At 46.4% G+C, this 13,578-nt stretch overlaps 1 protein-coding gene across 1 annotated transcript in view; it reads left to right on the top strand.

The window, feature by feature from the left end:
• The window catches only part of LOC141117755 (NACHT, LRR and PYD domains-containing protein 3-like), a 646,257-nt gene that overhangs the window by 514,772 nt on the left and 117,907 nt on the right, over nt 1-13,578 (top strand). Inside the window, exon 11 of the mRNA XM_073610770.1 lies at nt 10,410-10,574. Coding sequence (XP_073466871.1) covers nt 10,410-10,574 — 165 coding nt within the window. The remainder of the gene's footprint in view (nt 1-10,409; nt 10,575-13,578) is intronic.

Below are 13,578 nucleotides of genomic sequence, written 5' to 3'. Positions count from 1 at the left end.
CTTCTTCATCCTCTTCTCTTCTTCATCTTCTTCATCTTCTTCATCTTCATCTTCTCTTCTTAATTTTCTTCTGCGGGCCGCTCCGCATCCATGCATGGAGGGAGGCTCCCGCTGTGTGACGGCGTCTCCTCGTCTGACGGTTCTTAAATAATGGGGGGCGGGGCCACCCGGTGACCCCGCCCCCCTCTGACGCACGGGACATGACGGGACTTCCCTGTGGCATTCCCCGTGACGTCACAGGGAAGTCCCGTCAAGTCACCGTGCGTCAGAGGGGGGCGGGGTCACCGGGTGGCCCCGCCCCCGTTATTTAAGAACCGTCAGACGAGGAGACGCCGTCACACAGCGGGAGCCTCCCTCCATGCATGGATGCGGAGTGGCCCGCAGAAGAAAATTAAGAAGAGAAGATGAAGATGAAGAAGATGAAGAAGATGAAGAAGAGAAGAGGATGAAGAAGAAGATGAAGAGAAGAGCGGGAGCCTCCCCTCATGCCATGGGTGCGGAGCGGCCCGAGGAGAAGAAGATAGAAGATGCCGCGGAGGAGATGCTGGACGAGAACGCCGGAGGAAGAACCAGAAGAGCCAGAAGAACCAGAAGAAGAAGAAGATGAAGGAAGATAGAAGAAGCATTTAAATAAAGGAATTGTCAAAAACTGTCTCTTGTCATTTTTAACTATTTTGACACTTTTTTAGTGAAATGGTAGGGGTAAGTACCCCCTTACCATTTCACACGGGGGGGCCGGGATCTGGGGGTCCCCTTGTTAAAGGGGGCTTCCAGATTCCGATAAGCCCCCCGCCCGCAGACCCCCACAACCACCGGCCACGGTTGTGGGGATGAGGCCCTTGTCCTCATCAACATGGGGACAAGGTGTTTTGGGGGGCTACCCCAAAGCACCCTCCCAATGTTGAGGGCATGTGGCCTGGTACGGTTCAGGAGGGGGGGGGCCGCACTCTCGTCCCCCCCTCTTTTCCTGCGGCCTGCCAGGTTGCGTGCTCGGATAAGGGTCTGGTATGGATTTTTGGGGGAACCCCACGCCATTTTTTTTTTTTTTGGCGTGGGGTTCCCCTTAAAATCCATACCAGACCTGAAGGGTCTGGTATGGAATTTATGGGGAACCCCACGTCATTTTTTTTAAAATTTTGGCCGGGGTTCCCCTTAATATCCATACCAGACCTGAAGGGCCTGGTATGGAATTTAGGGGGACCCCCCCCACGTCATTTTTTTTTTTTTTTATTTTGGTTCGGGGTTTCCCTGTGGGGAATTCCCATGCCGTTTTTATCAATTAACTTTTATGTGTATTGTCGGACCGGCAATTCATTAATAGCCGCGGGTAGTTTTAAATGAGTTTTTTCCTTCAAAATGTCATTTTGCTGTCAGACTGTTCTAAACACGGGAAACATGCGCCCCTTTACAGGCATACTATAGACACCCCCCAGGTACGAAATTTAAAGGGATATTACACTTTTATTGTTTGACTTTAAGCATTATTAAAATCACTGCTCCTGAAAAAACGTCCGTTTTTAAAACTTTTTTTTGCATTGATACATGTCCCCTGGGGCAGGACCCGGGTCCCCAAACACTTTTTATGACAATAACTTGCATATAAGCCTTTAAAATTAGCACTTTTGATTTCTCCCATAGACTTTTAAAGGGTGTTCCGCGGCATTCGAATTTGCCGCGAACACCCCAAATTGTTCGGTGTTCGGTGAACTTGCGAACAGCCAATGTTCGAGTCGAACATGAGTTCGACTCGAACTCGAAGCTCATCCCTAATCCTCGTATTCGTGGTATCAAGGAGAAGGACCAATACTGGCTGGCAACCCTCCTTGATACACGTTACAAGGGTAAGGTTGCGGACCTTATCTTGCCTTATCTTGGGAGCAGAGGATGAAACATCTTTGGGAGGCCTTGCAGAAAGGTCTGTGCAACGCATTCCCAGAGACTGGGAGGTTACAAACTCCTGTTTCTGGAGAACGTGTTGCTTAGGCTTTGGTCAGTCAAAGAAGGAGCGGTGGAGAAGGTGGCAGTCTGACCGATGCGTTCAGACAATTTTTTAGTTTGCAGCCCCAAGGTATGATCGGTTCCAGCAACCATCGCCAGCGTCTGTTTTACATGGTGCAGGAATACCTAGGGGCAAGATCTGACTTGGACACCTTTCCCACCGAAAATCCTCTGGGTTACTGAGTCTTGAGGATGAATCACTGGCCAGAGCTTGCACAGTATGCAATTGAGCTACTGGCCTGTCCTGCATCCAGCGTTCTTTCGGAACGCACATTCAGTGCTGCTGGCGGCTTTGTAACTGATCACAGGGTGCGTCTGTCCACCGACTCGGTCAATCGACTGACCTTCATAGAGATGAATCAGTCTTGGATCACCAACAGCTACCAAGCACCTGATGCTGATGTAACCGAATAATTTTTTTTGAAATCTCAGATCCCTTCAAAGACTGCCTATGCTGATGCTGAGTGAGTATCCTGAGTAATTATCCTCTTCCTCCTCAATGATCACGCTGATCGCTTGTAAGAACATTTTTGGTTCTGGGCGCCGCCACCAGTGCCTAGGGCCCAATTTTTCTTGATCTAATATTTCAGCCCCTGTTTAGCGTGTAATTACAATGTTTGATGCAATACTTTGCAGCAGGGCTCATTCCTGCATTCCAACTAGAGTTTCTGTGAGGGGTTGCAGTGTTGTGGCACCAGCACCAGTGCCTAAGGCCCAATTTTTCAGCCCCTGTTTAACAAGGGTGTGTAATTACAATTATTGATGCAATACTTTGCAGCAGGGCTCGTTCCTGCGTTCCAACTAGAGTATCTGTGAGGGGTTGCAGTGTTGTGGCACCAGTGCCTAAGGCCCAATTTTTCAGCCCCTGTTCAACAGGGGAATGTAATTACAATTCTTGATCTAATATTTCACAGCAGGGCCCATTTCTACACCCACCAAGAGCGAGTGAGGACTTACAGTGTTGTGGCACCACCACCGGCCCAATTTTTCTGACCCTGTTCAACAGGGGCATGTAATTAAAATTCTTGATCTAATATTTCACAGCAGGGCCCTGTGAGGGCTTACAGTGTTGTGGCCAAAACAACACCTAAGGCCCAAATTTCTGCTGAGTATATAGGGCAGGCCCCTACTTTCAAACATCCAACTTACAAACGACTCCTACTTGCAAACGAAAGGAGACAACAGGAAGTGAGATTAAATCTACCCCTAGGAAGGGAAATTCTCTCTTGTAAGAGTTAAAATGGGAAAAACATTTCTCCTTTCCACTGATGCTTTATCACCAATCCTTGTTTCACAAAAAAACCCAAATTTTCAAAAAACATTTGTCATTGGGACAAAAAGTGATGTTCAATCTTCTGATGAGGAGCACAGACAACAAAACAAATGTCACAGCGGTGATGTTGTCCAAAAAGCCTAAAAAGGATTTTTTGGCTGGAGTTCAACGCGTTAAAAATGTAGCCATTCAAAATTACAAACAGATTCTACTTAACAACAAACCTACAGTCCCTGTCTTGTTTGCACCGCCTGTATACTGCTGTTCATATAGGGCCTGGTGGCCCAACACCTTTCCTTTTTTTAATTTGGGTGCAGGGTTCCCCTTAATATCCATACAGGACCCAAATGGCCTGGTAATGGACTGGGGGGGTACCCATGCCGTTTGTCTCACTGATTTTCATGCATATTGCCAGGACCCAACATTACATTAAAGCCGCAAGCAGTTTTAAATGACTTTTTTTCCTTTAAAAAAGACATTTTGTGCAGGGACTGTTCTAAACACGGGAAACAACCGCCACTTTACAGGCATACTATAGACACCTCCCAGGTACAATATTTAAAGGAATATTTCACTTTTTTTACTTTAAGCATCATTAAAATCACTGCTCCCGAAAAAACAGACGTTTTTACAACTTTTTTGCATTGATACATTTCCCCTGGGGCAGGACCTAGGTCCCCAATCGGACAATACCATGAAATTAGCCTTTAAACTGAGCACTTTTGATTTTGAACGTTCAAGTCCCATAGACGTCAATGGGGTTCTAACGTTCGTGCAAATTTTCGGTCCGTTCGCAGGTTCTGGTGTGAACCGAACCGGGGGGTGTTCGGCTCATCCCTACTGTCCACAAGGTTTTGGAGTGTGTCTATGGGAATGTCTGACCATTCTACCAGAAGCACATTTGTGAGTTCAGGCACTGATGTTGGATGAGAAGGACTGGCTCGCAGTCTCTGCTCTAATTCATCCCAAAGTTGTCCTATCGGGTTGAGGTCAGGACTCTGTGCAGGCCAGTCAAGTTCCTCCACCCCAAGCTCGCTCATCAATGTTTTTATGGACCTTGCTTTGTGCTCTGGTGCACAGTCATGTTGGAACAGGAAGGAGCCGTCCCCAAACTGTTCCCACAAAGTTGAGAGAATGAAATTGTCCAAAATGTCTTGGTATGCTGATGCCTTAAAAGTTCCCTTCACTGGGCCAAACCCAACCACTGAAAAACACCCCCCACACCATAATACCCCCCTCCTCCACTCCATAACCCCCCCACACCATAATCCCCCCTCCACCAAATGATTTGCTAGTGCACAAAGCAAGGTCCATAAAGACATAGATGAGCGAATTTGGGGTGGAGGAACTTGACTGGCCTGCACAGAGGCCTAACCTTAGCCCGATAAAACACCTTTGGTATTATTTAGAGCGGAGACTGCAAGCCAGGCCTTCTAATCCAACATGATCGTTAGTATGGTGCTTTTGACAGGCAATTCCGATTTTTCATCTGACAAAAGCTGGATGTGCAGACTAAAAAAAATGTATTGTACATGAACTCAGCATCTGATTTTTGTTTAATCAGTACAGTTTTCACCCAAAATAAATTGTGAGAGCAAGACTACGCATGCTAAGAAACGAAAGAATACATACAAAACTATTCAACACATTACGTCACTTCTGAAGTTGTATTCTGTCGGAAGGGAATTTTCATATGGAGAGTAACCGCTTCACTTTCGATATGAGACTAGCATGTCACAAAAAATGGATGAACAGTCGTCCAAAAATCTGATTGTGTGTACAAGGCTTAAGACTGAGATGCCATTAAAGTCCATGTGCTTATAAAGGCAGGTGTCCCAATACTTTTGGTAATATAGTGTATGTCTAAACTACATAAAGCTAATAATAATGGAGATATGTTTCATCTCCTGGTTGTCTCTATATATCACCAATATCAGACAGTTCTCTAAAGCTGGATATAAAAAAATAAAACATTTAAATATCTGCACCAAAAACATGAACAACTTTGTGCAAATCTAATGAATGAAAACCAGCCACCAGCAGGAAGTCTGATATACAGTAGGTGACCGCGATATTGTGTCAATCTCGCCGCACTTCTCGGTGAGATTTGACACCTACAAGCCCCATCGCAGGAGCCAGCGCCGAGATGGCTCACTCATCGGGAAAGGAAAACTTTGTTTTCCTTCCGCGATGAGTGACGGGCAGCGCTGACAGCTGTCTGGTATGAATCCTGAGGCAGGAACACTGCGCCAAATTTTAAATGAAAAAACCGGCGTGGGTTCCCCCCCCAGGGGCATACCAGGCCCTTAGGTCTAGCATGGATTGTAAGGGGAACCCCCTATGCCGAAAAATCGGCGTGGGGGTCCCCCCCAATCCATACCAGACCCTTATCCGAGCACGCAGCCCGGCCGGCCACGAAGGGGGGTGGGGACGAGCGAGCGCCCCCCCTCCTGAGCTGTACCAGGCCGCATGCCCTCAACATGGGGGGGTGCCTTGGGGGAGGGGGCGCCCTGCGGCCCCCCACCCCAAAGCACCTTGTCCCCATGTTGATGAGGACAAGGGCCTCTTCCCGACAACCCTGGCCGTTGGTTGTTGGGGTCTGCGGGCGGGGGGCTTATCGGAATCTGGGAGCCCCCTTAATAAGGGGGCCCCCAGATCCCGGCCCCCCACCCTGTGTGAATGAGTTTGGGGTACATGGTACCCCTACCCATTCACCTAGGGAAGTGTCAATATAAAAAAAACACACTACACAGGTTTTAAGAGTAATTTATTAGTCAGCTCCGGGGTCTTCTTTCGACTTCGGGGGGTCTCCTTCCGACTTCTCCCAGTGTTCGGCCTCTTCTCCCGGTGTTCGGCCTCTTCTCCCGGGCCCCGCCGCTATCTTCTTCCAGCTCTATTGCCAGCGAGGGGCCCGGTCTGCTGCCGCTGTCTTGTCGCCGCTGTCTCGTCGCCGCTGTCTCGCCGCCACTGTCTTGTTGCCGCTGTCTCTCCGCTTCTTCTCTTCTTTTCTTCTTCCCCGATGTTGACACGACGCTCTCTCCGGCTCGAATGCTGTGTGCGAGCTGCGGAGCCATTTATATAGGCGGGTAACCCCGCCCCCTTACGACGTCATGGTCCCAGCATGCGCAGGGACTCTGGCGTCATAAGAGGGCGTGGCCCCAGAGTCCCTGCGCATGCTGGGACCATGACGTCGTAAGGGGGCGGGGTTACCCGCCTATATAAATGGCTCCGCAGCTCGCACACAGCATTCGAGCCGGAGAGAGCGTCGTGTCAACATCGGGGAAGAAGAAAAGAAGAGAAGAAGCGGAGAGACAGCGGCAACAAGACAGTGGCGGCGAGACAGCGGCGACGAGACAGCGGCGACAAGACAGCGGCAGCAGACCGGGCCCCTCGCTGGCAATAGAGCTGGAAGAAGATAGCGGCGGGGCTCGGGAGAAGAGGTCGAACACCGGGAGAAGAGGCCGAACACCGGGAGAAGTCGGAAGGAGACCCCCCGAAGTCGGAAGAAGACCCCGGAGCTGACTAATAAATTACTCTTAAAACCTGTGTAGTGTGGTTTTTTTTATATTGACACTTCCCTAGGTGAATGGGTAGGGGTACCATGTACCCCAAACTCATTCACACAGGGTGGGGGGCCGGGATCTGGGGGCCCCCTTATTAAGGGGGGCTCCCAGATTCCGATAAGCCCCACGCCCGCAGACCCCGACAACCAACGGCCAGGGTTGTCGGGAAGAGGCCCTTGTCCTCATCAACATGGGGACAAGGTGCTTTGGGGTGGGGGGCCGCAGGGCGCCCCCTCCCCCAAGGCACCCACCCCCCCATGTTGAGGGCATGCAGCCTGGTACGGCTCAGGAGGGGGGGGCGCTCGCTCGTCCCCACCCCCCTTCCTGGCCGGCCGGGCTGCGTGCTCGGATAAGGGTCTGGTATGGATTGGGGGGGGGACCACCACGCCGATTTTTCGGCATAGGGGGTTCCCCTTACAATCCATGCCAGACCTAAGGGCCTGGTATGCCTCCGAGGGGGGAACCCATGCCGGTTTTTTCATTTAAAATTTGGCACGGTGTTCCCGCCTCAGGATTCATATCAGACAGCTGTCAGCGCTGCCTGTCACTCATCGCGGAAGGAAAACAAAGTTTTCCTTTCCCGATGAGCGAGCCAGCGCGACATTCACAGTACCCTGTCGCCGAGAACCAGCGCAATGGTATCGCGCTGGAAACACAATCTCGCGGTCAGGTACTGTAGAAGTTCAAATAGTATAATATAATTCTCTGTATAGAGCCCTACACTTAGTGATAAAATGTGTGATGAGACCAATGAGAAATCTGCAACCTACAATGTGTCCGAATACCAACACTTCTAATGTAGATGTGATAACGCCTCAAATAGTGATCAATAATAAAAATTCACAGCTACTTCAATCTGTATAACATATAATGTGCAAAAATACAATATCACCCGAGGTATCCAGACAATGGCCGCAATCACATTACATAGAAAAGAAAAAACCTCCATGTCACTGCCTGGACTCCATCATACACGGCTGCAGTTTGGAGCGGTGTGTGCTCTGAGTTCTGTGTATACTCGTGTATATGATGGAAGTGTACAATCTGTGATTCTATATATATATTTTTTTTAAATCAGATTCTTTTTATTAAATTTTTACAACCTAGGAAGAGAAAAGACTCTTCCTTAAAACAAAAACAAAAACAAAAACATACATCAAATTACATTGCCAAGGACATATTATTATCCAGATGTGTAAACAATCGGCTTATGTTTCCTACAATATTATGGTATATATAAGCTTACAATCGACCTATGAAGACAAATCTTTACATATCTATACCAATTTCAGCCTTATCTCATATTTTCTACGATTAGTAAGTGTGTCCTTTTAGTACTTTGTACCCCTACCCGGCTCCCGGCCCTTAAGCGGACAATCGGGCGGTGTAGAGGTACCTCTCCCCCTTAAACAGTGGGGGGGTGTTTCCTGCTTTCTTTCTTTAACTAATATATAATTAAAACCATATAACTCGTCACCGCAGAGTAAGGCAACTTCTCATCAAAATTATTATATCAGTTTGATTCATATTCTGAGTCTCTATAACATCATATCATCTTGTATCCATCCAGTGTAAACAGCCTACCTCCTCAAACAAGGGGGATAGGCGTCTGTGTCCTGCCACCGAGTATTTTATTTTGGACCAATTGGAAGGGGGCTAATTCTATATATATTTAAGGATTTTGCACTATGGATGCTTTTTCTTTTCTATGTAATGTGATTGCGGCTATTGTCTGGATACCTCGGGTAATATTGGAGATACTACCTGGAGGTCTGACATTCCGTGGCACAGTCTGTTCTCATCGGAAGCTGGCTTGAGCGGAGTGGTGCTGCTGGAAGGATATAAACAAGCGTGTCTGGGCCTTGCTTGTGGGGACAAACCTTTTGGTAAGTGACATGTTTGCTCACCGGTGTGGTGGAGGTTTATTGAAGTTGCTGCAAAGAGGTGAAAGTTGATCAGCATTGATTTAATCCATCTGGATGAATCTCTGGTATTTCTGTTAGACCCCTTTCACACTGAGGCAGTTTTCAGACATTTTAGCGCTAGAAATAGCACCTGAAAACTGCCTCCCATTTACATGTATGAGTGCTTTCACACTGGGGCGGTGCGCTTGTGGGACATTAGAAAAAGTCCTGCATCTTTGGGGCAAGTTATGAGCATTATAAATAGCGCTCCCAAAACATCCCTACCCATTTGAAACGAATGGGCAGCACTTCCAAGCTCTTTGAAAGCACCACAAAACTGGTCTTTTTTCCTTTTTTAAAGCTGTGTTCAAGTCACTGTATGGTGATTGGAGATGGAAGTAGTGGTGAATAGGTTGTAGGAAATCCGCTTTTACACATTAATGAACTTTCCCTTGATGTTTGTAATTTTATAAGATAACTTTGTTGCTCTTCATGTTTATGTATTTTTGTACATTAAATGTTATATAGATTGAAGTATCTGTGAATAGATTGGAGGAGATCTGCCCTTCCTCACATGTATGAAAGTGTATTTTTGTAGTAAATGAAATTGTTATATCTGATCCCTCTTGGTGGAGTTATCACGTCTAGTATAATATGGAAGACTGCAGCACTAGTATATAACATTCACACAATATAAATGTGACAATATAACAATAAAAGTGAGACTCCTCATCACAAAACTCCCTATAAGTGTATATATAACAATGGTATGGAGACTATTTCACTGATAACTAATGAAGAGAATTTATAATTAGCAGATATAAAATTAGTGCAGCAATATTAGTACAAATTTTCAAAAAAGGTCCAAATAAAGAACGGTAATAATTAAATCTTTTCCACACCATAAGATCAAATCCTCCACTATGATGTTCTAAGTAAATCCCAAAGTACAATGGTGTCAATTTTAGGCCCCTTTCACACTGGGGAGGGGGTGGCGTCGGCGGTAAAGCGCCGCTATTGTTAGTGGTGCTTTACTGTTGGTATTCGGCTGCTAGCGGGGTGGTTTTACTCCCCACTAGCAGCTGAGAAAGGGCTAAAAACCACCGCAAAGCGCCTCTGCAGAGGCGCTTTGCCGGTGGTATAGCCGCGCTGTCCCATTGATTTCAATGAGCAAGAGTGGTGAAGGAGCAGTATACACACCGATCCTTCACTGCTCCGAAGATGCTGCTAGCAGGATTTTTTTTCCCGTCCTGCTAGCGCACCACTCCAGTGTGAAAGCCCTCTGGGCTTTCACACTGGAGAGACAGCAGCGGCTGTTTTGGATCTGTTTGCAGGCCCTATTTTTAGTGCAATAGTGCCTGCAAACCGCCCCAGTGTGAAAGGGGCCTTAGTCAATGAAGTTTCCACAACATGAGTGAGACTTCTGTGAGCCTATCAAAGTGAATCTCCACAACTGAATCTCATCCACTTCCCATGTCACATTATGTAATTGGGATCCACAAAAAGAGAAATCCTCCAATTGTGTAGATGATCGATTGTGTTTTATTAAGTGATCTAATATTAATGATTCCAATAAAGAGAAATGAGTTCCATTCATGTAGAGAATAGTTACATTCATTCCTGGGGGAGAAATTAATTTTCTTCTGGTAGCATTCTTCTCTTCTTCTACAGTTTGGATGATAATCACCTGACAGACAGTTCCTGCCCCCACCTGGCATCTGGAATAAGAAATAACCAGACACTGAGGACACTGAGCCTGTCTAGGAACAATCTGGAGGGTCCTCATTTCAGGGATCTGATGGAAGCTCTGACAGCAAGCCAGATAGAGGAATTACAGTGAGTATAACATGACTGACTGAGACAATAATATTCTGGGACAGTTTTATATCTAAACCACATAAATAATATAGAAATATAAGAATGTCATCAAATTCCATCTTTAGACTCCATAAGGATCCATGCACACTGGGCTTAAAAAAATGTCAGTTCACTTGGCAGAAAAAAACTTTCATATAGAGAGTTTATTTTACAAAGTTTAGACGAGTTTAGGAGAGTTTTGCATTTTTTTTCTGTCAGAAAGATCCAATCAGAAACACGAACCAGAAGGTTTTTTCTTCCTGCCTCTAAACGTTGAGCTCAAAGTATGTCTGTAATTGTCCCAATGTGTATGGAGACATAGGAGAACACGGAGCTGCTTCTACAGGCAGAACACAAAACTCTTGCAGTAGCAGCAATGTATTAAGCCAGTGTACATGGAGCCTAAATATCCAATACTGGACTATTACACTATATTACCAAAAGTATTGGGATGCCTGCCTTTACACACACATAAATTTGAATAGCATCCCAGTCTTGGTCCGTAGGGTTCAACATGGAGTTGGCCCACCCTTTGCAGCTATAACAGCTTCATCTCTTCTGGGAAGACTGTCCACAAGGTTTAGGAGTGTGTCTATGGGAATGTTTGACCATTCTTCCAGAACCACAATTGTAAGGGCAGGCACTGATGTTGGCCGAGAAGACCTGGCTCACAGTCTCTGCTCTAATTCATCTCAAAGGTGTCCTATCGGGTTGAGGCCAGGACTCTGTGCAGGCCAGTCAAGTTCCTCCACCCCAAACTCACTCATCCATGTTTTTATGGACCTTGCTTTGTGCACTGGTGTGCAGTCCTGTTGAAACAGGAAGGGGCTGTCCCCAAACTGTTCCCACAAAGTTGGGAGCATGAAATTGTCCAAAATGTCTTGCTAATGCATTTTTATGCATGTGAGCAAGGGATGATCTTATCCAACCTATTCACAGCTACTTCAATCTGTATAACATATAATGTGCAAAAATACAATATCACCCGAGGTATCCAGACAATGGTCGCAATCACATTACATAGAAAATAAAAAGCCTCCATGTCACTGCCTGGACTCCATCATACACGGCTGCAGTTCGGAGCGGTGTGTGCTCTGAGTTCTGTGTATGGTGAAAAAAATACCCCCAAATAAGGTTGTGGAACTTTAACGGCAACAGCGTAATGTAAAAACAATTTTATTCCATAGAAAAAATTATATATGTATACCAAACATTAGCATAGTTAATAAACATAACACAATGAACACAATAAAAAGCTGAAACACGGCTGTACTGATGTGCATTGGATAAGGATGTTTGTAATGTCTTCCACGAAGGCTACACATTTTGGGACTGAAACTGACGTGGGACAAGCTCTTACTGTATGGTGAAATACAAGATTGGAAAAAATATAAATAAATACAACATTTTCTACCACATAATATTGTCATAGCATTGCATAGAGAACATGAAGTCTATGAAACCAAAACAAGAGAAACAGCCTACCCAAACATGACAGTGTTGGAGCACCCATTGCCCAAATCACGGTGCTGGATATGTCATAACCAACCATGCATCCAAAAACCGGAGCCTGGGTGTGTGTGGCTGGCCCCACTCTGCCCACACTGATCCACCCCCAAAAAAAGAGACACCGAATCACAGAGCCCGTCCAAGAGGGTACTGTGTCAGGAAGGCACAGACCCAAGTGGATGTCTGAAAAGGATAATGAAAAATATGGTATTCAATTAAAGATTATCTAAGTCAAAAATGTCAGTCCAAGGGTCATAGTCAGCTCAGTAAATAGTATCGTACCTGAGTGCTAGAAAATTTACAGTGGTGAATCTAGGGCGAGCAGAAAAAAGGGCTATATGAAGGGAGTGTGGGGTACCCATTGAATGGTCATTGATTAGCTCACATGAACATTGATCTTCACACCAGCAGAGTCTGCAAACAAACAGAGAGAGTGCTGTGTGAGAGAAGGTAAATCAATGTGAAGTAAGTAAAGTGCCTGGACTTATATAAAGCGACAAGGCAAAAGCTTACATACCGGTATAAGGCTCTTTAGTTAGTGGGCGTCAGATCTTGCAGCATCTATGGCCAAACGGTTCGCCTCCGTTCAGGGCAATGACAGACTGACACTGATCACTGCAGCATTTAAAAGACTGAGAGGGGAGGGGTCGGGCTTGACACTGATCTGTCAATTAGCATGGATCACGTCAATTAGCATGGAAGAGCTCAAAGAAAAAGTAACCTCCAGGTGAGAGTGATTTTGCAGTGACACCGAACTCTCTGCGGCATCCCCACATTCTCACTCCAGCCAGGATTAGCCCAGAACTCCTCCCACTCTTCTGTGAGAGGAGACAGAAGCGCAGCCAACTGTATCTTAGCAGCCAGGAGCATCGTAACAATATAATAGCCGGCTACATAGTAAGACCACAGGATAGGAGGATCATGTCAAGCACAGATGCATCCATGGTTCTCCATATTTATTATGTGAACATATTAAACAAAAAAGGGGACCTACTGTATATTCAGATCTTTTGGAAGAAGGGGGCAATATGTAAAAGATGTCAAACAGGACGGGGGGACCCCGAGCCATCACTGCACGGCGCACCCCACAGGCGTAGGCCTGAGAGGTGGGTCATGCAGTGGCGACCCACCGATGCAGAGAGGGCAGCCGAGCCATGCATCTAGATGCCCGCAAGGACGCCACATGAAAAGGCCCCCCAAAAAGGAAACAGAGTCCCTGGGAGGCCCCCCTGCGCCGGGCAGGGCAAAGAGGGGCCAACAGATGTACCCGAACATATAGTGCGCCATAACCGGACATGGCAATGAGAAATCCAACAACTGCAGGGCATGAAAACAGGTCACATGTACATCATCAAGGAACTAAAACACGATGAGCATGTCAGGGGTAGACAAATCTAAGTCAAGTTCTGTGTATACTCCTGTATATGATGGAAGTGTATAATCTGTGATTCTATATATACTTAAGGATTATGCA

The sequence above is a fragment of the Aquarana catesbeiana genome, linkage group LG13 (assembly GCF_042186555.1).
Source record: "Aquarana catesbeiana isolate 2022-GZ linkage group LG13, ASM4218655v1, whole genome shotgun sequence".
NCBI lineage: Eukaryota > Metazoa > Chordata > Amphibia > Anura > Ranidae > Aquarana > Aquarana catesbeiana.
The sequence above is the reverse complement of the archived record's forward strand: the minus strand, read 5'-3'. Positions and strand labels throughout refer to the sequence as shown.